Source organism: Phoenix dactylifera, chromosome 10, assembly GCF_051530095.1.
Source record: "Phoenix dactylifera cultivar Ajwa chromosome 10, Ajwa_hap1_PhDact_Kaust_v1.1, whole genome shotgun sequence".
Classification (NCBI taxonomy): domain Eukaryota; kingdom Viridiplantae; phylum Streptophyta; class Magnoliopsida; order Arecales; family Arecaceae; genus Phoenix; species Phoenix dactylifera.
The window spans coordinates 21,557,728-21,582,585 of NC_143199.1; the positions used below are offsets into that span (position 1 = coordinate 21,557,728).

The 24,858-nt window shown below is 44.8% G+C and overlaps 2 protein-coding genes across 5 annotated transcripts in view; one reads left to right on the forward strand and one right to left on the reverse strand.

Moving 5' to 3' along the window:
- The window catches only part of LOC103697302 (protein ENHANCED DISEASE RESISTANCE 2-like), a 47,019-nt gene extending 40,724 nt beyond the window's left edge, over positions 1 to 6,295 (forward strand). For 3 of the 4 annotated variants that reach the window (XM_089925808.1, XM_089925809.1, XM_089925807.1), the window contains exons 18-22: positions 652 to 696; positions 1,318 to 1,458; positions 1,561 to 1,656; positions 1,737 to 1,838; positions 5,560 to 6,295. In XM_089925808.1, the coding sequence (XP_089781934.1) occupies positions 652 to 696; positions 1,318 to 1,458; positions 1,561 to 1,656; positions 1,737 to 1,838; positions 5,560 to 5,679 (504 nt within the window). In that variant the 3' untranslated portion in view covers positions 5,680 to 6,295. Of the gene's footprint in view, positions 1 to 651; positions 697 to 1,309; positions 1,459 to 1,560; positions 1,657 to 1,736; positions 1,839 to 5,559 lie in introns of those variants that run through there. The other variant, XR_016396646.1, reaches the window with a different exon arrangement.
- A 335-nt stretch (positions 6,296 to 6,630) lies between these two features.
- LOC113461312 (uncharacterized) lies at positions 6,631 to 8,833 on the reverse strand. Its single transcript, XM_026801188.4, has one exon. It carries the CDS (start codon positions 8,680 to 8,682, stop codon positions 6,784 to 6,786), a length of 1,899 nt encoding a protein of 632 aa, XP_026656989.3. The 5' UTR covers positions 8,683 to 8,833; the 3' UTR covers positions 6,631 to 6,783.
- Positions 8,834 to 24,858: the final 16,025 nt, after the last annotated feature.

Sequence of the window (24,858 nt, forward strand, 5' to 3'; positions counted from 1 at the left end):
CTCTTATTTAGACTTGATAGCTCCTTTGTCATGCTAGACAAAGCTTGAGAACTTAGTCAAAAACATTAAATTCCAGATATGTTATAATAATAACTGTCCTGACGAATATAGTTTTAGCTACATTATTAGATATAAAGTTCTCTCATTTTTTCATCCTTTCCTTTTCATAACATATTGTAATTTTATCATATTTTTGCTGCTGGTATTTTCAGTTTCACACATACATGCATAAATATATCATATTTCTTCTTTTTGGCTTGAGTTTGAGATATGTGTTTATGATTTATCATGTTTACTGCATTAAGAATCACATGTTTTCTTAATGTGTACTAAATGGTAGAGTTAAATCTAGCCTATCTAGTATGCAGCAGGACATGCTTTGATTTTCTGAAGATGGATCAACTTGTGTGCCAATTTGATGGTTTTGAAGATTGACCAACTCGTTTTACCCATTGGTTATTGTTTACAGGCATAATAACTGGTACTCTAATTTTTACCGTACATGCCTGTTTTTATTGATTTGTAATTGATGTAAAATTCTAATAAATGTTATAGCCTTATGCATAAGCATTTTTCTGAATGTTTATAGAAGTAAATGACATGTCAAACTATTATTTTTGCCCTCAATAAAAGTTTTCTATGCTGATGTAGGTTGCCTCTGAGAAAGGACTGTTCTCATTGATCATAAATCTGCAAGTGAGTTTTTGATTTTTCTGTTATAAATCTTAAACTGCTTTGCATTGGTTAATTTTTGGATATCTATTGCTTCCTTCCCTCTAACTTGCAAATGGAAATTTTTCTGTTATTTTACTTGGTTCTAGATAAAACATTTGCAAGGAAACATGAGTTTCATCTGTTCCTGCAGACTAAAAACCTGGCAGAACACTCAAATGAGCATATCTCTTAGTGCAGGCTGATCATTTTGGATTCCATTCAGCAATAATGCATATATGCATTTTATTGGATTCATATTGAACTGAAAGAGAACATCCACCTCCTTAAGTTCTGTTGTAGGATATTTTGTTGACAAGTTCTTCTCTATTGTCTTTTATGCAAGTATCTGGACTCTGGAATAATCCTATTCTTGATATTTTTCTAGCCTGACTAAAATCCCGTCTCTGTAAATGACTGAAAACCAAATTTCTTTTGGTGCATTATGCTGCTTGCAAACATATCAATGTGTTTCTAGATATTCATTTATATATATATATATATATATATATATATATATATATATATATATATATATATATATATATATATATTCATGCACTTCAAATCTGTGAGCGAAATAAAATAAACTTGGTAGTCTTGCAGATTCCAGGATCAACCAATTATAGTATGGTCTTCTATTTTGTAATGAAACAACTGGTACCAGGATCATTATTGCAGCGTTTCATTGATGGTGATGATGAATTTCGTAATAGTAGGTTCAAGCTCATCCCATCTGTTCCTAAGGTCTCCATCTCCTTCCTATTACAGTAAATACTCAGCATAACACATGATGACCCATTTAAGGGTTGTGTATCATCTTTTCTTGACTCAAGCTTGTTTATGCAGGGCTCCTGGATTGTGCGCCAAAGTGTTGGAAGCTCCCCTTGTTTATTGGGGAAAGCAGTTGATTGTACATACATTCGTAGACCGAAGTACTTGGAGGTAACAGAACTATCAAAAATAATTTGTAACTTGCAGCATGAGAAGATACAAGATGTCTGACTTTTGGTAGGAATGCGCAGATAGATGTTGACATTGGTTCTTCTACAGTAGCCAATGGAGTTTTGGGGCTTGTATTAGGTGTAGTTACATCATTGGTTGTTGATATTGCATTTCTTATACAGGTAATCTACTCCAATGTTTCCAGTTCAAACAATCTGTTAATCTGCTTGATTTCAATTATAGAAGCTTCATATTCAAAATACTAGAAATTTTCACATGTCATGCCCATGATTTATGGAGAAAGAGAAGCATTTGATGAATAAATGAACATGTCAATCCAAATTATACTGTTTTTCACTGGATAGATGAGAGGCATAGTGATTGTGTCAGATCTTGATGATCCCATCAGAGAGTTTTTATCCATTTGAAATTCTAATTAAAGCTTTCTCTATAAGAAAAGGTCTATCTAGGTTATGGTCTCTTTTTCCTCTTCCCCTCTACCCAGATTTTTTTCTCACATTTTCTTTTTTTCTTATCCTGCACATTCGAATTTCTTTCTCTTCTTAGAGATAGAATTTTCTAGACTGTTTAAGTTCCTTGGGATTTGTATCTTAACTCCACAGAAAGAAATTATCCAGAGTTATTTTTTTCCTTTCCTACCTACTTAGTTTTATTACTTTCTCTTCTCTGCTTGCGCATCCAAATTTCTTTCTCTTGTTGGTCTGTTGGTTTCTTTTACTCATTTTAAATTTTCATGCTCACATTAGATCGGGCGAGACAATTGATAGTTTGATGGATCATGAACATCCTTCTCTAGAGTTTGCATTATATATTAGCAATATATCAAATTTTTAGGTATCGGCAGAATGGGTCAATACCATTGCTACTATACCATTCCGACAAGGAATAGGTATGTGAGAATTGTGCTATACATCGATCCATTTGTGGGCTGAGACGTCCTACAAGTCCCAGCACAAACCAGTCGGGCTTGACATTCCAAGTGCTACCTCTCTAGTTCTCTTTTTTTTTGAGAAAAAAATTAGAGAAAAAATGCCTCTCTTTTCTAATGGGTTTGGTCATGGTGTGTTGGCAGGGACGGATAAGGGGAGAGAGAAAAATAGAAAGAAAGAGGAGAAAGGAGAGGAAGCAGGGCAGATCTAGCTTGATTATGAACAAGACCTTGACATATATGAGACCCATAGACCACTTGGGATCTTGATTACGAACAAGACCTTGACATATATGAGACCCATCGACACTCCACTTGGGATTTGTTGCCACCTTTTCCATCATGTTCCGGACGAGTCAGGAAACTCGAGATCCTTGGGGAGCTTGGTTGGTCGAGGTAAAGGACGACTTGCCAAGCTTGATTGGGTGAGGCTTGGATGCGTGTGCAGACATTCCACCAATGTTGGGCTAGTCAGAAAGGTGTGGATCAAACATAGAATAGAGAGCAGCATGGATCTAAGTGTTTTGACTTTTAAGGATTTCTACCACCATGTCACTACTATTCGAAAAAGGTGGACATGGAGGTGTAGCGCTACGCCATGGTGGAAAGAGTGTAGCATGGGGCTACGATGAGGGTGTAGAAATAATCTATGGTAGAAAGCTAAGTTATGCCTAGTCCTAAGATAAATGACTAAGATAAATATAAAGATAAAGATAAACTGATTGGATTGATTGTTGAAGGGCCTTTTCTACATAGTATAATTCTAATATTTATTCTAGTATATAGTAACTATCCATCTTTGCCGGTTATAATCACGTCCGCCTCCATGCCTGGTAGTTTTAGTAATTGTTGCCAATTACCTTCCACTAAGTACGTCATTCAGCATTATCATTTTGCATCAACTGTCAGACCAATAACAACATTTGATTGGCTGAATTTCTTTTCATATCTCTATTCAGCCTACTGGTTAACCTTCTTTTTGGTCATTTCGCATATTCGTCCTCTAGTGAGATGCTTTTACTTAGCTCCCCATCCCATTATGTATACGGTCTTGTTCCTTAGAGTCTTTTTCCGAGGGTGTTGTACCCATTCTCTTATTACCATATAGCCATTTTGGCACATGCCTTCGACGTGTCCATTCAAGCAAGGATTGTGTAAACATGATTAAAAGTGCGTTTGATATTATCTCACCCAAACTCATTATTCTATTATATAAATTATGTGATTGATAAGTGATGAGTGACGTTCCAATTATATACAGACCACAAGTGTTCTGTATCAGTCATGGCACCAAACCTTAGCCTGCTGGATGGCATCCTGACCAGGCTTAAAATTTGGCAGCCAACCTTCTAGGGCAAGGAGCTGCCCCACTAAAGACTTGGGCCTCTTGGCTAGAATACGATCCTTTACATCCTTGGATGGCAGATCAAAGAGAAGAAGCACTTCTGAGAGCGGTGAAACATGGAACTTTCATTCCACGCTTCACCTCACTCGTAACTCTTTTTGCACAAAATCCAGAGGAAGGCCACACCCTAGAAACTTACCGATTAATGTTGCCTTCTAGCGTTTACATACTCGATCTATTTTCTCATCGGAGAAAACAACCACCTGGTTGAACTTCTACACCAATGCTGCAATGTCATCTGCAATCTCTTAAGTAGTCTCCCATCAGAAGCGTTTAGCACCCTGGACCACCTCTGCTTAGGATCTACCTACCTTCATTGCCTTCTGTGTAATCTGGTCAACAAAACTCCAAGAAGGCGAGCCATGATTCCCCTTCACCTTTAGATCAGGGTTCGCCGCCATGCCTAGTGTGGAAGCCCTCGCCTAATTAGGTTGATCGAGGTCCATCTCGTTTGCTGCTGCCTTCCCTTTCCCCTCTAAGGAGGGGTTGGGCAATATCCTCTCTACTCTCTTGCCCTTGTCAGGACTTGAAAGATGGTGAACAATGCTTGAGCTAGGTGAAGCTAGAGGAAACTCTAGTGGAGGCCCGAAGTAACACTATCGTGCAAATTGTTTGTCTAACTTGGATATTAGGGCGAAAGATTAATCGAACCATCTAGTAACTGATTCCCTCTGAAGTTTTCCTTAGGATAGCTGGAGCCCATGAGCGAGTTCTATCGGGTAAAGCCAATGATTAGAGGCATCAGGGCACAATGATCTCAACCCATTCTCAAATTTTTAATAGGTAGGATGGTGTAGCTGCTCTGTTGAGTCGTGCCATGGAATCGAGTGCTCCTAGTGGGCCATTTTTGGTAAGCAGAATTGGTGATGCGGGATAAACTAGAAACTGGGTTGTGGTGCCCGACTGCTTGCAACACAGTTCCCACAAAGAGTGTTGGTTGATTAGGAAAGCAGGATGGTGGTCATTAATTGTATTAATGCAATCAACTCCAACTGCCCAATTATTTTGGGGTGTTTCAATGCCTAGCTGTCTGAAGGATATCCTATAAGCAAATGGAGCAGCAGTAAGAATCATATGTTGGAAGAAGTTACTGACATTGTGGAGTTGGGCTATCTGGCTAAACCCATATACAGATTTTTCAGTCCCTACAATAGGTGATCCATGGAATCCCAAGAATTCTGGGTTGTTGAGCCAGTGCAGTGCTAGCTTTTCTAAGGCTGTTCAGAATATGATAAAGATACGTTTGCTGGGTATTGAAATACTTCCTTAATGCTCTCTGTGTTCATTTCAATGTATGTTAGATGAAAATATGTAATGAAATTGTAACTAGCGGGTGGTAAAATGAGTATAATTTCTCCATTTGTTGGACTTCAGGGCTTCACATTCAATCTGCAAGTAATATCAGAAAAAAAGGGTCTTGCATTATTTATGCATCATTCTTAGCATGCTTGTTTTGGACCTGAATGTTCTGGTGCAGATGGAAAAATATTAGCTGTTCATTGTCTGTCTTGAGAATACTAACCATCTGCCAATTGTAAATTACCCACAGGCAAACACTTCTGAAGAGCTTCCAGAGCAGCTTATTGGTGCAGTCAGAGTGTCACATCTTAAGCTGTCATCTGCGATGATTTCAGGACTTGACAATAGTCCTACTGATTCAATTCATTAGTTGATTTTAGACTCCACATCACCCCTCCCCCACCACCATCCACCCCCCCCCCCCCCCCAACCCAACCTGTTATTCTTTCTATTTTTTCCTAGGCCATCAGCAATGGCATACATGACCACGCAAAGGTTCAGTGCAGCAATTTTCTCTACATGTTACTTTACACTTTGAAGCTCATGCAAGTCCTCCTTCCCTTCCTACGTTTGACCGAACAGGTTAATTTTTCCTATGAAGGTATTCTGTAACATATGTTGAAGTACGACCCCTTCTTTTTCTGCTTGTGATCTTTTCTTGTGATTTCCTAGTTTATCTTTAGCAAGTATTCAGAAAATACTGTGATATCCATCTGGATATAAAATTTTTACTTTATGTTATGCAGAGTCATCTATACATTATGTTTCTCATCTACTTAAATATTCAAAGAGGCATTGGTTGTCTCGCATATACCATAATAGAAGAGGCATTTACTTCCTTCTTGGCTCTATCGAGTATAGCTTACCATCGTTTACTGCTTTCATCTATAAATTTGAGTGGTATTTTTGATGGCTGTTCAAAAGGGTACCTTAAGGCGGCTGACAATGCATGGGAAGCTTGCTGTTCTTATGCGAAACTGAATTGCGATTTAGCTGGTAAACGAAGTTGTTGATTATGTTTTTTAATGATATAGTTTAGTGAGAGGCCTTTATTTTGAAGCAATTCATAGTCTCTGTGGCTTTGTGAACAAGCATATGAAGAACTTCATTGCTGCTGCTTCTGCTTCTTTCTAACACATATCTACAGAGCATCTAAGTTTGGAAGAATCCTACGGGTAAAGCATCCACTCAAAATTCTGAACAAAATAATGTGATGCTAAAAGTGACCATTAGAAATTTAGAATCGCATCATGCGTTATTGTAAATGGGACTCTGGACTCCAAAAATGAAGGATTTCTTCAGGAACCTGTTACACTAAATATTTATAAAAGTTTATTTATTTATTCTTAGAACAAGGTTTTCAACACGATTCGATGTAGTAGTGTAGACAGACAGGCTAACTGACTCCTGGCAGATACATCCAATCCAATACTGCTGTTCTACCATTCCGCGCACTTCTGAAAGCAAAATCAAATCAACGGTGATGGATGAAATCGAGGAACGCGTCCAAGGATGCCGAGGAGGTCCGAGGAAACCCACCGGCGAATATCTCCCGCGCCGAGGCGGCCCGCTCCCTCACCTCCTCCTCGCCCACCATCAGCCGCTCGATCCCCTGCAACACGCCGTCCTTGCTCACCGATTCCGACCCGGACTTAAGGGCGATCCCCGCCCGGAGCCGCCGCGTCACCAGCCTCGCGTTGTGGAATTGATCCCCGTGCAGCGGCCACGTCAGCATGGGCACCCCGCACCCCAGCGCCTCCACCGTCGAGTTCCAGCCGCAGTGCGTCACAAACCCCCCTGTCGCCCCGTGGCTCAGGATAAGCAGCTGCGGCGCCCACCCGCGGATCACCAGCCCCCTCCCCCCGACCCGGCTCGCCAGCCCCTCCGGCTCCAAGAAGCTTCCATCGGTCTGGACCGGGAGCCCCGCCGGGTCGTGCTGCATCGCATTGGGCTGGATGGCCCAGATGAAAGGCCGGTTCGACTCCTCCAGACCGGCCCCCAGCTCAGCCAGCTCCGCGTCGCTCGGGGCCCCGATGGAGCCGAAGGACACGTAGATTACCGATCCCGGCGGCTTCGAGTCCAGCCACTCCAGAACATCGCGCTCGCTGACGCTGGAGTCGCCGCGCTGGGGCCGGACCTCCGCGTCGTGGACGAGGGAACCGGCGGCGGACCAGAAAGCGGCCGGGAGCAGCGGGCCCACGCCCCACACCGGCTTCTTCGTTTGCTTAGCCAAGTAATCCAGGAACGGACGCTCCAGATCATCGCAGGTGTTGAAGAGCAACGCGATCGCGCCCTCCGTATCGGCCAGGCCCGGGGGACCTCCGCCGTGTCCTGGGCCTATTCTATCGGGCGGTGGCGGTGAAGGACGGCAACCTTGCCCATGGCCAAATGGAGGTGGCGGAGGGCCAGCAAAGTGCCCGTGTCCGGGCACCGGCGGCGGTGGCGGATGGTGGCCATGGCCATCCCACGGCGGCGGCGGCCGAGGAGCGCCTCCATCTCCCGGTCGAAGTGGTGGCGTCGGATGTGGGCCACCGCCGGCGGATGTGGGCGGTGCAGGAGGTCCACCGCAGTGCCCGTGTCCAAATGGAGGAGGCGGCGGCGGTCCTCGTCTTGGAGACGGCGGAGGGCCTTCCTGGTGGCCAGGGCATGGTGGCGGTGGAGGAGCGCCGCCCTCTCCCTGTCGGAGCGGAGGCGGCGGAACGCCAAAACGGCCGGGTCCAAACGGAGGAGGCGGACCAGGCGGGCGTACGTCACCACGGCCGGGGCCAAAATGTGGTGGCGGACCGCCATGGTCCGGTCCAAACATGGGCGGTCGAGCACCCGGATGGCCCGGTCGTTGGTTGAGATCTTGGGACGTGAGAGCCATCTCCTCCGGCAAGCCCGGGATGGTGACTGTCCGACCGGGGCCCAGATCCTCCATTGAGAGTTTCGACATGGCGTGATCCAGAGCGGTGCAGCAGGCGCTGGACGTGAACAAACTGACGACCGGGATCTGGAATTCGCGGCAGATGTCCAAGAGATGGCTCATCATCACGTCGACGATGGCACAGATCGGGGGAGGCGACGGATCATCGCCGTCAAATCGCCGGGCGAGGAAATCATCGAAGGAGGAGCAGGGGGTCCCAGATGGGGAAGAAGAAAAAGAAGAAGTGGAGGAGAAAGGTTGTGGTGGTCCTGGAGGAGCACCGGGAGGGTGGGGCATGGAGAACTCCACGATCCGGATCAGAGGGTGGAGAGAGGCGTCGGAGGGGGTGGTGGGAAGCAGGAGGGCAATGCGGTGGTTACGAGAGGCGAGGTGGTTGGCGAGCTCGATGGCCGGGAAGATGTGGCCGGAGCTGTGGAAGGGAACCACGATGATCTCGCCGTCGGCCATTCTCTTCTTTTGCGTCTTCTTGGATTCAAGGTTGGGGTTTGGGACGACGATGACTTAAGAGGGGTTTTTATGGGGGAGTATACTTTGTGGTTAAGGCGGGTTTTTATGAGAGAGGATACTTTGTGGTTAAGGAAGAGGAAAAAAGAGTTTGAACATTAGGAAGCATCGCTTTCTTGACTGATCGTTGTGAGTTTGGTCGGTTTGGCCGACCGTATCGTAGCTTACATAACAATCGTAGTCCAGTACATAGCCAACCGTATTCCAAATGTTAAGCCCGAAAAATATATGGAGACAATACTAAGGGCTTAAGAAGACAATAACTGCACCTTCTTCATTGAATAGCGAGAATTTCATAATCTCCCCATACGGTGACCTTTTGTGGGTCCCGTATAATCAAAAATGGTTCATGGATGATATTAGAAACGACAATATAGGTGTTCTCACACCTTTTGAAAAAGTTTACCATTCATATCTAGAAAACAATACAAGTTTTCTCACACCTTTTGAAAAAGTTTATCATTCACATCCAGAAAAACATCCCATCCAAGATTGCCAAAATCTATTGTGTCGTCAAGGGCGCCAAAGTCAGAAGAAGCAACGGAAAACAAAAAAAAAAAAAAAAAAAAAAAAAAAAAAAAATATATATATATATATATATATATATATATATATATATATCTTGTTTGACTCTCTTTTTAAAAATTAAAAAGTAGTATTTTCATAAAAATAAATTTTTTATATTTTATAAAAAAATTATGAGAACATGAGAAAGCTGTTTTTTTTGGATCAGAAATTCGATTTTTTTTTCCAAAAATACTCTTAAGTTATAAAAATCCAAGTATAACATTTTTCCTTAATAGTATAATAAATATTTTTTTAAAAAAAATAGATGTTTAACTAAATATAAGTTATTCTAAAATATGCTATTTTTTGGGGGGGTAAATTGGCGGCTCACACCTGACGAGTGTGAAAACAGCCAATAAAATCAAAAAACAAAATACTGCACAAAGGCATAGGCACAGTTCCGTGGTCTAGCCAGAAAAAATCTCCTGAGTGACGAGCCGCGAAGGAAGTAACCCAGTCTGCAGCACCGTTTACCTTCCGATATACGTGTGTGGCCTGGTAGGAATCAATCTCCCTCAGTGCTCTGCGAATATCGTGGAGCAGCGGCTGGTTCTCGACTGAGCACCTCGACTGCCACTTTTTTTAATGATCAATTAAATATATCAAAATTATTTTTTCAAATATCATATTTTTTAAATTATTTTTAAAAAAATATTTTAATATTTTTTTCAGGAAAAAAAATAAGTCCTAGCTTAATTTGAGTTGTACGGACCACATATGGATTCATATTCGGTTCAGGTGTCGTGGTGTCACGCCATCAGGTCTAGCACGCGGGGGCACACGCACATACACGCTCGGCCCAAGCTTCGTCCGTGCGCAGGTGACACGGCAGGGCCGGGCGCGACAAAGGCTGTGCGGAGGGTGCGCACAGTAGGCATGGGCGCTGCCCTGTGCGCAGGACAGACGCCCGCCAAGGGTTGGCCATGAGGAGACCAGGTCGGGCTCTGGTGCATCGACGTGCGGGCTGGCGCGTTGAAGTCTGGCCGTGCCAAGGCCAAGCGCGCGCAGGCCGCGCACACAGAGTCAGCATGGGACTGGCCTGGCGCGCATGACGCGCGCACAGAGGTCAGGCTGTGCGCTCGCGCGCGAACGGCTGGTCGGCTTGGACGGATGGCGCGCGCAGGCGACGGGCGCGGACGGGCCGGATGCGGCAAACCTCGCTGAGACCAAATGGGGCTGCGCGCAGGCGTGCGCGCGGCTGACCCCGCCGCTATGGCAATGATGAGCGCGCGAGGCGCGCGGGACTGTGCACGGGCGCGCGCAGGCCGAATGCTGTGTGGTGCCTTGGCGCGGCAGCCGACCTGGCTGGGCGACAGCGGCCTGGACTACAGCCAGACCGCAAGACACCCAGCCAGACCAAGCGACATGGGGCTGCCGGCTGGTCTGGACACGCGGGCGGACAAAGATACAAGGTGCTGGGCGGCCGGGCGGACAAGGCATAGCGGGTTGGCTGACTTGGCGGATGGCACATGAACTGAGCCAAGAATCAAGAAACGGTTGCAACAACTAACCGAAGTTAGTTGGGGGAGTTGCAACCGACTCAACCGAAACAGTTAGGTGGTTAGTTGGTTAGGCAGTTGGATGGGCTCAACCACCTTGTAACTACCCTTGTAACCGACCTAAGGGATGCCTATAAAAGGGCTTGGGTTCTGGCCGGCTGCAGAGGAAGGAAGGCTCTTAGGCTAGCTTGTAAAGGGCTTGGTTGAGAGCTGAAGTTGGGGTTCCTTTGGAGTCCGAGAGAGCTAAGGTTGAAATGAGCTCGGGCACTTGGAAGAATTCTGGGTGCAGGCCGAGTGAGGGACTCTAAGGAGAAGGGTTTGCCTTGAAGGAATTCCATCGGCCAACACTTAGGCCAAGTGTGGCTAAGTGCAAGCCACGGCCAAGGAGAGTTTGGCTGAGCCATTTGTGTGGCTGGAAGGGTTTTTCGGAGCAGTCGGAAGCTAAGCTATTCCCTCGGTTTGTGAGGGAGGATTTTGCAATGATAAGTGGAAATGAAATGCTCCTTCCCTTCATCCTCGTGCACTTCTGAGATAGGGTGTGTGAGTGGTTGGTCAAGTGTCCAAGGGTTAGGCCGAGGGCGTGCGGGGCTGATCGTAAGCCATGAGCAAGTGTGGAAGGCTGACTAAGGCTTTGGCGGGGGCAATGCCTTAGTGCCGCACACCGGAAAGAGGGAGAACTCAAGAAAAATTTGGTTACTCCATTCCGACCTTTTCAAGGGTGTAACAGGTGGTATCAGAGCCTTGTGCACTGATTCGGTGAATTCTTGGAAGTTCTTGAGCCATGACATTGACCGAGAGGGTTGTGCGGCTAGAGGAACTAGTGGGCAACCCGGGTGAAGAAGAAATCCCATATTTGGTTTCTATCTACACTGAGCATCATGAACGGTTAGTTTCCTTGGAAACTTCTCTTGATGATTTGGTCCAAGACGTGGGCGCGTGGGCTGAGCACCAAAGGGCTGAGCATGCCAATTTGGTGACTCCGCTGACGGATCGGATGCACGCTTTGGAGGAGGAAATCCTGCTGTTGAAGAGGGCTTGTTGAATGCTCCTTCAACATCCTCCAACCCGGACCAAGGGGGGAGAGTTAGGGTCCCGGAGCCCAAGAGCTTTGGCGGTTCAAGAAACGCCAAGGAACTTGAAAATTTCATATGGGATCTTGAGAATTATTTCAAGGCCATGAAAGTGCCCGAGAGAGACCAAGTGGATATGGCCACTATGTACCTAAGCTCGGATGCCAAACTGTGGTGGCGAACCCGAGTGGCTGATGACATGGGCGCGGGGCGTCCGCATGTTGATTCTTGGGCAGCCTTGAAGAAAGAGTTGAGGGATCAATTCTTGCCTTGCAACACCTCATGGATTGCAAGGGAGAACCTCAAAAAGCTTCGGATGATAGGGTCTACAAGGGAGTATGTCAAGGATTTCAGCTCCCTTATGTTGGATATCACCAACATGTCCGAAGAGGATAAGTTGTTCAATTTTCTGAGCGGCTTACAACCATGGGCTCAGACCGAACTCCGACGCCAAGGAGTTCGGGACATTCCTTCGGCCATGGCAGCTGCTGAGGCACTGGTGGACTACAGAGCTTCCAACTCAGGCACCGGGCTGAAGAAGGCAAAAGACATGGGTGCCAAGCCGGCCAAGGTATGGCCAAAACAGAAGAAGCCTTCTGCTGGCAAAAAGAACAAGGCACCTGCTGTTGGGCCGAACCGAAAGCAGCAGCAGGAGAAGGGCAAGGCTCCATGGGGCTGTTTCATATGTGGCGAGCCCCATCTTGCTAGGAATTGCCCGAAGAAAAAGACTGTCAATGCCTTGCCGGTGCAGGATTCGACAGCGCCAGATGAGGGGAGCACGCCGAGAGTGAACCCACTGCAGGTAGTCAGTGCGCTCACTGCTGAAAAGGTACCCCCTCTTTACTCAGGCTTGATGTATACCCAGGTGAAGATTAATGGGGTGAAGGTCCGAGCCATGCTGGACACCGGCGCAACCAATAATTTCATGCCGCAGCGGCAAGCGGAGTTGATGCGGCTGAAAGTGGCTGACTGTCCCAGCAAGATCAAAGCAGTGAATTCGGAGGCTATGCCGGTCAAGGGAGTGGCCGAATGCACCCTCGAGCTTGGGTCTTGGAAGGGGGCATGTTCTTTGATGGTTGTCCTCCTTGACGACTTCGACTTGATACTTAGAATGGAATTCTTCCTGTCAGCTAAAGCATGCTTGATGCCTCACTTGAGGGGCGTCATGTTGGGCGACGAGAGGGCGCTATGCTTTGTCCCAACCGAAGCATGGGCGCCGGCTGAGAAGGGCAAAGGCCCTTTGATCACAGCCAAATAAGCCAAGAAAGGCTTGAAGCAAGGGGAGAGCACCTTCCTTGCTGCCTTACGGGAGGTCCAGATTGAGGAACCGCAGGAAATTCCTGCAGCGGTCCAGAAAATGCTGGGTGACTTCGTTGACATCATGCCAACGGAGCTGCCAAAGAAACTTCCACCAAGACGGCCGGTGGATCATCAGATCGAGCTGATGCCGGGGGCTGTGCCACCAGCTAAGGCCCCTTACCGAATGGCTCCCTTGGAGCTGACGGAGTTGAGGAAGCAGCTTGATGAGCTGCTGGAAGTCGGGCTGTTTCAGCCGTCCAAAGCACCATTTGGGGCGCCGGTGCTTTTCCAAATGAAGAAGGACGGATCCTTGAGGATGTGCATCGACTATCGAGCACTTAACAAGGTGACGGTAAAGAACCATTATCCCATCCCTAACGCAGCGGATCTTTTTGATAGGTTGGCAAGGGCGTCCTATTTCACAAAGCTTGACCTACAATCCAGCTATTGGCAAGTGAGGATTGCCGAAGGGGATGAAGCCAAGACCACATGTGTCACGAGGTATGGAGCTTTTGAATTTTTGGTGATGCCCTTCGGGCTAACCAATGCACCGGCCACATTTTGCAATCTAATGAATGATGTGTTTTATCCCTTCTTCGATAAGTTTGTTGTAGTGTATCTAGATGACATTGTTGTTTTTAGCAATTCTTTGGAAGAAAATCTAAAACACTTGCATTATGTATTTAAAGCTTTGAGGGACAACAAGTCGTATCTCAAGAAGGAGAAGTGTCAATTCGGCCAAGAGGAGATTTTCTTCTTAGGACACCGAATTAGCAAGGGTTGGATTTACATGGAGGAAGACAAGATTAAGGCCATTCAACAGTGGCCGGCTCCAACCAAAATTGGTGAATTGCAGGCCCTCTTGGGGCTTGCAAACTACTATCGGAAGTTTATCAAAGGATATTCCAAGATCATGAGCCCCCTCACGGATCTCCTAAAGAAGGATGTGGCTTGGGCGTGGTCTACCCGATACAATGAAGCCTTTGAGGAGTTAAAGGCCTCAATCTCACATGAACCGGTGCTTGCGCTCCCGGATTTTGAGAGGCCATTCGAGGTAAGCACTGATGCTTCTAATGTTGCAATTGGGGGTGTTTTGACACAGGACGGTCATCCGATGGCATTTGAGAGCCGGAAGCTCAATGACACGAAACAAAGGTATTCGGTGCATGAGAAGGAGATGACAGCCGTGATCCATTGCTTGGAAAAATGGCATCACTACTTGTTGGGGACATGCTTCAAGATCATCACCGATAATGTGGCCAATACTTATTTTGCCACTCAAAAGAAGCTTACACCCAAGCAAGCCCGATGGCAAGAGTACCTCGCTGAGTATTGCTTCGATTGGGTGCACCGACCGGGCAAGCAAAACCTTGTCGCCGATGCCTTGAGAAGAAAGAATGCAGAAGGGTATGTTGCTGCCCTCACTGCATTTCACAGCACTTTCAAGGCTCAACTGAAGGAGGCAGCGGCCAAGGATGCAGATTATGCCAAGTTGCTGCAGGAGGTACAGGTGGGCACAGTCCAAAAATTTTGGATTGAGGACGGGCTGCTGTTGGGTCGTGGGAAGAGACTGTTTGTGCCAAAGGGTGGTGGCTGTAGAAGGGCTTTGCTGAAGGAAAGCCATGACCCACAGTGGGCGGGTCATCCAGGAGCCGAGCGCATGATGGCACTCTTGTCTCGGTCCTATTATTGGCCAAAGATGGAGGCCGATGTGGAGCACTTCGTGAAGACTTGCCATGTGTGCCAAATGGACAAGGTAGAGAGGAAAAAAAGTGCCGGACTGTTGCAGCCACTGCCTATCCCTGTGAAGCCATGGGTGTCATTGTCCATGGATTTCATCACCAGGTTCCCGAAAGTGAGGGGAATGAGATCGGTCTTTGTGGTGGTCGATCGTTTCTCCAAATATGCAGTCTTTATGGCTGCGCCTTTCCCATGCCCAGCAGACATTGCAGCAAATTTTTTTTTCAATGGCGTGGTGAAGTACTTCGGTGTGCCGGGCGATGTGGTATGCGACCGCGACCCTAGGTTCACGGGGAAATTCTGGGTGCAGCTCTTCAAAACTATAGGCACCGAGGTGCATTTTTCCACCGCATACCACCCCCAAACAGATGGCCAAACAGAGAGAATTAATGGGCTGCTGGACGAATATTTGAGGCATTATGTGACAGCCAGCCAGAGGAATTGGGTGGATTTGTTGGAACCGGCACAATTCAGCTACAACATCAACCGATCCTCCTCCACGGGGATGAGCCCAGCCGAGTTGAGCATGGGTTTTCAGCCCATGTCCCCCTTGGATGTGGTGCTGCAAGATGAGACAAGCGAATGCCCAGCTGCTCATAGAATGGCACAAGACAAGGAGGAGTTGATTGAGAATGCCAAGGAAAGCCTTTCCAAGGCAATCCGGAGGATGAAAAAGTTTGCTGACCGGAAGAGGAGACCATTGGAATTCCAAGTGGGTGATCTTGTGTTGTTGAAGATCACGCCGCCAATTTGGAAGAAAATGGGCAAGGTTAAGCTTCACCGAGGACTTATGCCGAAGTATGACGGACCTTTTAGGGTGACGGCAAGAGTTGGGGCAGTGGCCTATAAGCTTAAATTGCCAGAAAGATTGAAGATTTATCCCACTTTTCATGTAAGTTTCTTGCGGCCTTACCATGTGAGTCATGATGAAGACCGGGTGGTTCCTAGGAAGGTACCACTGACTATTGGCAAGGAGTATTCTAAGGCCATTCATAGGATACTTGAGCGCCGCAAGGTGGGGAAGGACACTGAATTTTTGGTGCAATGGCAAGGCGAAGGCGTGGCGGAGGCTACATAGGAGCAAGCGGCTAACTTGTGGCAATTTGAGGAGCAGATTTTCTCTTTCTTGCAGGAGGAGTCGACGAGGGCGTCGACCTCTTCCGCCGGGGGAGGATTGTCACGCCATTAGGTCTAGCGCGCGGGGGCACGCGCGCATGGACGCTCGGCCCAAGCTTCAGCCATGCGCAGGTGGCACGGCAGGGCCGGGCGTGACAAAGGCTGCGCGGAGGGCGCGCACAGCAGGCATGGGCGCTGCCCTATGCGCAGGACAGACGCCCGCCAAGGGCTGGCCATGAGGACTGGCCTGGCGCGCATGACGCGCGTGCACAGGTCAGGTCGTGCGCCCGCGCGGGCTGGTCGGCTTGGACGGATGGCGCGCGCAGGCGACGCGCGCGGATGGGCCGGATGCGGCAAACCTCGCCGAGATCAAATGGGGCTATGCGCAGGCGTGCGCGCGGCCGACCCCGCCGCCATGGCAATGATGAGCGCGCGTGAGGTGCGTGGGACTATGCACGGGCGCGCGCAGCTGGGCGCGCGTAGGCCGAATGTCGTGCGGTGCCTTGGCACGGCAGCCGACTTGGCTGGGTGACAACGGCCTGGACTACAGCCAGACCGCAAGACACCCAGCCAGACCAAGCAACATGGGGCTGCCGGCTGGTCTGGGCACGCGGGCGGGCAAAGATCCATGGTGCTGGGCGGCCGGGCTGACAAGGCATGGCGGGTTGGCTGACTTGGCGGATGGCACATGGACTGAGCCAAGAATCAAGAAACGGTTGCAACAACTAACCGAAGTTAGTTGGGGGAGTTGCAACCGACTCAACCGAACAGTTAGGTGGTTAGTTGGTTAGGCGGTTGGATGGGCTCAACCACCTTGTAACTACCCTTGTAACCGACCCAAGGGATGCCTATAAAGGGCTTGGGTTCTGGCCGGTTGGAGAGGAAGGAAGGCTCTTAGGCTAGCTTGTAAAGGGCTTGGTTGAGAGCTGAAGTTGGGGTTCCTTTGGAGTCCGAGAGAGCTAAGGCTGAGGTGAGCTCGGGCACTTGGAAGAATTTTGGGTGCAGGCCGAGTGAGGGACTCTAAGGAGAAGGATTTGCCTTGAAGGAATTCCATCGGCCAACACTTAGGCCGAGTGTGGCTAAGTGCAGGCCATGGCCAAGGGGAGTTTGGCCGAGCCATTTGTGTGGCTGGAAGGGTTTTTCGGAGCAATCGGAAGCTAAGCTATTCCCTCGGCTTGTGAGGGAGGATTTTGCAATGATAAGTGGAAATGAAAGGCTCCTTTCCCTTCATCCTCGTGCACTTCTGAGATAGGGTGTGAGTGGTTGGTCAAGTGTCCAAGGGTTAGGCCGAGAGCATGCGGGGCTGATCCTAAGCCATGAGCAAGTGTGGAAGGCTGACTAAGGCTTTGGCGGGGGCAATGCCTTAGTGCCGCACATCGAAAAAAGGAAGAACTCAAGAAAAATTTGGTTACTCCATTCCGACCTTTTCAAGGGTGTGACACGTGGGGTGGTCCGCCCGTCGGTCCTCCGTTTGCTTCAGCGAGAGGCTAGCGCGGTGCGTTCAGTCTCTCGCCGTATGCTCCGTGTGCTTTAAGCATTCTGCTGCTGAGGTGGAGATCGGGAATGGGGCGAAGGAAGAAGCCCCCGAGGTGAGTCATTTTATCTACAGCTACGCGTCTCTCTCTCTCACACACACACAGCTGATGGTAATCCACATATTCACCAAAATTTGACAGGGTAGCGTTCTACCCCCTGGGGATGAAATTCTCATCAGTACAGCAATAACAAAATGTTGTTATTTCCTTGGTCCATTCAAGTATATGTCATCTTATTCTGATCTTATTTCTAACGTTACGTGGCTAGATAGAGATTACTTCTGGCATTACGTTTTAAGTTGCAGAGAGTAGATTAAAATTATAGCACTGGAGTGGCGTTTTTGTGTAAAAAAAAAAAAAATGGAGTGGTGCTCTGAGGTTTGGGATGATAGTACCAATCTCTGGTTCAGGGATGGTGTACAAGAATGATTGGTGGATTTGAAGCATGCTGGGAGTGCTGATTTTGAAGCGGAATATTCCACCTCTTGATGTACAGGGCTTCGGTGCGCCATTCACATGATTTGGAAACATACTGATATCTCCCAATCTTGTTACTGCAAGAAAACTGTGTCTTTAATCTTGGCTCTCTTCCTTATCGGATATTCTTAGCCCTTGGATCTCTTTCCAATATCCTTTCCAAGCAATACGACTACTCATCCTCTTCCCCTCTCTCTTCCAGAGAAATAATTCGCTCCTTCGCTTCTCCCATTGCCAACAATCCTCCTCCTGCCTTTTCACATCTCAAGATCATGGTTGGTTTGGTTCTCTCGATTTGGCTAAACAAAAAGTTTTGTCAGAATTTATGCAAGTGGAGTAGCCCTTCAATCCTCCTCCAGCACCCTTTACTCATAACCTTCAAATTTGGATTTACTTAATTATATCTTCTACGTCCATCCTGGATTTTTTGCATTTACTTGAGCCATATAAATCTACTAGATTAACATGATGTTTATAATTAAACCTCCTTCTTTCTAGCGTATTCCTGGATAATCTAATTTTTCAATTATTCAACCATTTCATTTTACCAAGTTCAACGTATTCAATATTTATATGTTTCGATGCAACAACAAGATGTTATTTGTAACAAGTAGTTTTGTTGGTTGGTTAATTGATCACATTTTATTCATGAAATGGGTTGGATTAGTATTATTCTGGATACCAACTCTCCCCTAAGATTATTCTCGCCGACTTGGAAAGCCTCATAGGCTCCCCATGCTTTTTGAGTTATCACAAACTCCCTAAGTTTAAAGAGATCATTTGTTCTATTTCTTTATAGTTCCAACACTATGAAAATTCTTATTCCATAGTCCATATGGATTAGTGTCCTTTCCCTTTCAGAAAATGACATCATTTCCTATTGTCGAAGGAGGAGCAAAAGGTAGGAATTTGAGAGTGACAAGAATATGCAATTTAGCCTATTTAAATTTAGTTATTTTATATGTATATAACTGTAACTATATGCGAAACGTTCAAAACTATGTGAGACAATATTTTTTACCCATAATCAGTAACATGTGTTGCATTATGAAGTTATTAGAATTGATCACTGGCTAGGGTTATGCAGGGCAGAGTCGTAATAGCACTTGGTTTCTTGTGATCTCTCTCCTTTGTGGTTGGATACTCAAGTTATAGCGGACAAAAAGCTGTACAGGTTTTAAAAGCTCCTAGATATTTATTGGAATTGATTTGTTGTAACTGATTGTTCAATAATGCGGTTGGGGATTGGAAAACATAAGATATGAGGTTGCAGTGTGTCCAACACATATAAGTATGATTTATCTGATCCGAACTAGACGGTGTGGGATGTACCATACCGATTCGGTACCGGTACCTAGTACAGATGGTATACCCACACTCAATACGCTAAAAAATTTCGTATCATACTGTACTAATACTGTGCTAGTATGGCATCATGTTTTATTTTAAATGACAATTATTTTAAATGATCAAAGATTTGATCAGTTTTGGTTATTTAAAAATATAGCATAACTCAGACTCATGAAAGGATTTCTTGCTCCCCATGTTTTATCATATGTAACAGTGATACCAGATTGAACCTTTGGTGAAGTCTTACAAGGATAGGGTTTCTCGGTTATAGCTTCGGCAGCATCAACCTCAATGTCGTCAATCTCATAATCTGGACCGTTATAGTAGGTCCTATAGGACAAAGTCATTTGAAGTTCTTTCTTAAGCAATGCTTCATATTGAAAAACACTGGTCGATAATTCAAGCAAGTCTCTAAATTCGGTTCCACCAAATTTCCTTGTCAACTTATAATTAAGACTAGCCTGAGTTATTTGCCCAAATTCATTTTCTAGCAGTATCAAATGACCCCTTTGCCTTAACTTCTTAAACGTCCAATGAAATCTTTGACTGATATACCAGGCCATTGATATAATTTAGTCAAATTGGCTAGTGATATATCCGGCTAACTTCTACAAAATTGAGCATGGAACTGTTGTTCCATTACATGCCAAGTAGATCAGATTTCTTAGCAAATTAATGTACCATTGAGAGATTGCTCAGCCTCAATTTCCTAAAGCCAACCCTATTTAGTTCACCACATTGTGTAATAAATCGAGTAATATGCTCGATGGTTGATTGTTTTCAATCACCAGCAAATTTGGTCCAATCAGCGATTTTGTAGTTTATAGGATACTATTCATCAGGATACGCCCATTTAAAATTAGAATGATCTAAACTTCTAGGGGGTGCCCGATATATCGAAATTGAAGAAGAGTTAGAAGAAACAATTTGATCCTCTTATTTCTTGAATTGAGAAATCTGTGAATCAGGATCCTGATGATACAAATATTCTAATAGGAGCATGAATTTTCAAGAGCATTTGGAATATCATCGTTTCTAAATAGAAGAACCATTTTCAAGAAGCTTTCAATCAATTATTAAAAATATAAACATAATATATAAATATATAAATAGAATATATAAAATGCATAAAAAGAAGATAAATATTAGTCTAATTAATATGATAGAATGAAAATTTTGTTAATTAGTCATATATTTCTATTTGAACAAAAAAAGAGAATCCTCTTAATTCTATTTAGTCATATGATTGAAATTGAAAAGAATTGATTATTGAAAATAATTGATACTGATTAGTCGTAAATCAATTTGATTTTGTTATACTATTAAAAAAACACAATTTGAGATACAAATTTAAGAACTAATATGGTGGTGTCGCCACCATCAAGGGTTGAATTCTGGACCTTTCGTATGGGCAGGGAATGCGAACCAACCCTGCTTGAGTTAAGGCTGTTTGGCATTAAGAATTTGAGCATGGTCGTGCTATTTTTATTTGCATCTACCAAGAAGCTATGTGTTTAGTCCCATATCAGTTATTTACTGAAAAGATCTTGGATATATATATACATAACTAAAAAATTCAAAAAAATACCTTCCGGCTAAGCCATTTTGGATGAGATCCTGGGTTGTTACAAATGATATCAGAGCAGACCCGGCCTATAGCCCATGTGGACTACGGGACACTACAGCATGGGCTCATTGAGGCTGATCACGTGTCAATCGTAGTGTTTGTGATTAAATTTGAATGGATTTAGACTTTTAGCCTGACGAGGACGTCAGAACTTAAATGAGATGGTGGTGGATGGTGGTAGCAGTTGTTAGCAATGATGGGCGGTGGTGGAATTCAATAATAGTGGTTGTTGTTGGTGATAGGGATTTTTGGTGATGGTGGATAATGGTGGAGATCGATGATGGTGGTGGCAGACGGCAATGGGTGATCATGGATATGTTCAATGATGGTGGGTCGGGTGAAGATGGACAATGGTGGTGGGTAGTGATTTGATCTTAAACATTGCCACTGGTTAGCAGAGCTAGAGATCAATAGTAGTGGCAGTGGAGATCGAAGATTGTAGGCAATGCTAGAAGTTGAAGATGGTGGTGGAAGATAGCGTTAAAGATCATTGATGATGGTAATCTGTGTTGGAGGGCTAGAGGGATGAAAATCAGGAGCTTCTATCTCTCATTCCCTTTTCTCTCTTAAGCCATTTCTTTTCTCTATATTTTATTTGCATGTATGTTGTGTATTCTTATCCCACTCTTCTTCCAACTAGTATTCTAAGATATTGTAGCAAAGGGCATCTCAGTTTGAAATTTGAGTTGTTAAAATATTAGCAGAAGAAGAAAAAAATAGGAAAAGATGGAGAGAAAAAGTTATTTTATTTCTCTATTTCATCACATTCGGTACATCTCAGAAGTTATATATATTAGTGTACAGGCTCCATACAAGAAAAATAATATAAGCTAATATAGAATCATGCTAACAAAAAAAATATATTATTGGCTGATACAAGTTTCATGATCCCTAAAATCACTATAATATGATTATGCTAACAAAAAAAATATAATACCACCTGATACATGATCACACTAATAAAGCAAAATATTACAAGCTGATATAGATTGTTACGTGATCCCTAAAATTATGCTAACATCCTCCCTCCAACTCAAGATGGTATTGTAGGTGCCACTTGAGTTTGGAAACTAATTTACAAATATACCCAAAAACTGAGGTACCAGATCAAGAGCTGAAGTAGCAGCTCAGAAGCTGACGTGATAGATTAGAAGCTGACATAGCAGCTCAAAAGCTGACGTGGTGGTAGATCAGGAATCGATGTGATAGCTTAAGAGGCTGGAGTGATAGATCAAGAGTTGACATAGTAGCACAAAGTCTGATATAACAGATCAGGAGGTGTTATAGCAGCTCAAAAGCTGATGTAGTAGATCAGAAGTTGACGTAGTAACTCAAAAACTGATATGACAGACTGATGTGTCGAGCTGATGTGATAATATAGAATCTGATATAGCAAAATAAAAGTTGACATAGCAACTTAAAAATTGATGCGGTAGATCAAGGAACTAACGAAGCAAAATGATATGTTTGGTAATACTGATGTAGTTAACTGACATGGCAGACTAATGCATCCACTAACATCGCTGACTATATAGAAAATGGGTGCATTTGTTGATGTGTTTGACTGACGTGATAGACTGACATGTCTGCCGATATAGATGATTAACTTGCTTGATGATGTGCCAGCAAGAAGATATATAGAAGATGGCAGTTGCAGCGAGGATAGAACTCAGAGAGAAGGCAACTAAAGGTCGATGATCTTCATAGATGGAGACATCATGGTAGAGGAGCAAGAGACCTAGAACTGAATGATGAAGGTGCCGGAAGCAGCAAATAAAATTAGAGATGGAGAGAAAAGGGCTGAGCGATCGTGAAGAGAGACGATAAAAGATCTGAAGCTGAGAAGAAAAGTAGCGAAGAGGAGTTGCATATCCATTAAAAATAAAAAAAATTGGATGTTAATCTACCAAAAATGGAGGATATGCAGATCTACTAAGAAATATGGATGTTGATTCACTAATAAATATAGAATCTGTGAATCCATTAGAAAATAGAGGATCTTTGAGTGTTGATTTACTAAAAAATAAAGATTAATAAATTGGCAATAGAGGTCTTCAAAGATTCTAGATATGAAAATGATGATCATAGCAAAGACGGAAGAGATGGCGGCAGCAGATTAGGTGATCAGCGGCTGTAGATTAGATGATCAGACGATTTGATACCATGTTAAAATATTTATAGAAAATAAAAAAAAAGAAAAAAAGGAGAGAAAAAGTTATTTTATATCTCTGATTCATCACATTTGATATATCTCAGAAGTTATATATACTAGTATGCAAACTCTATACAAAAAAAATAATATAAGCTGAGAACATGCTAATAAAAAAAAATATTACTGGCCGATACAAGTTGTTATGTGATTTCTAAAATTACTTTAATAAGATCATGGTAACCAAAAAAATAATATAGTCCGATACAGAATCATGCTAATAAAGAAAAATATTATGAGCTGATATAGATTTTTACATGATCCTAAAATTATGGTAATTTGAGTGATTAAACTTTCCTACAAAACCAAAAAGTAATAATTTTTTCATTGTAAAAAATGAAAATGGCACCGTTGCTTCGGTAAAATGCATAAAAAGAAATGACAATAGGCAAGGTTTTGGTCATCTATACTATATATTAAAGAGGAATTTAGAACCCCCATGCATGTGTCGAGTAACCGATGGGTGTTCTTACCATCTGGCTGCTTCGTACGTGATCTATCACGTTTGCTATTCTATTTTCTTTGCATGTGCTCGGCCCTCTCTCCTAGTATGGGCGGAAGTGAGCTAGTAGTGGAGCCTTGCTAATCGGACCGAGGAAGGATGCATGCAGATCATGTAGTGGTGTAGATGATCATGAAAAAAAAATATAGTATATATATATATAGATAAGAAAAAATATTAGCATTAGTCGAAGAGAAAGAAAAGATGATACATATGTTACATGTGTAAGGCATCCATCCACATTTGAAAGTGTGCCGGCAAGTGGAAAAGAAAAACATGATCACGTAGTGGCCACCCCTTTAGTCCCACATTGGAAGAGTAGTGAAAATGATTGTGCCTTATAAGGAGAGGCCACCTCTTTTCTTCTAGAGGGCCCTTTTAAGAAGGATAAAACTGTGAGGGTAGCACACGACACGTCCAAGGAGCTAGTACCTGCGGACCCCCAAGGATAGCGCACGATGCGTCCAAAGCAGATAATACCTCTGCTCGGGACGCAGACACTTTTCCGCTCTAACAAATGGCGTTAGAGGAAGGGCACCGCTGAAACTTTTCTGCACGAATCCTTCACACTGGGGGTAGTGTTGGGGGCGGATGGAGGACCCGGGACTTTAGTACGACATTGGAAGAGTAGCAGAAACGATTGTGCCTTATAAGGATGGGTCATCTCTTTCCTTCTAGAGGGCCCTTTTAAGAAGGATAAAACCATGAGGGTAACACACGACGCGCCCAAGGGGCTAGTACCTACGCGGACCCCCAAGGGTAGCGCATGATACGCCCAAAGCAGACAATACCTCTGGTCGAGATGCAGTCACTTTTCTGCTCTAATCCTTTGCTATTTCTTTCCCTCGAGGCAGACGTTTTGCCCGTGCTCTATGCTTTTCGAGCCTAAAACATAGGTCCCACTTCTCTCTCTTCATTTTTTTTCTTCCATCTTGAATGCAGCCAGGTGCTCATGGAGGGTTGCTTCTAGGGTGTAGCCTTCCACATCCCATGGTTAAAAACCAAGGATAGCGTACGATTCGCCCAAAGCAGACAATACCTCTGGTCGGGACGCAGACACTTTTCCGCTCTAACAAATGGCGTTAGAGGAAGGGCCCCGCTGAAACTTTTCCGCACGAATCCTTCATA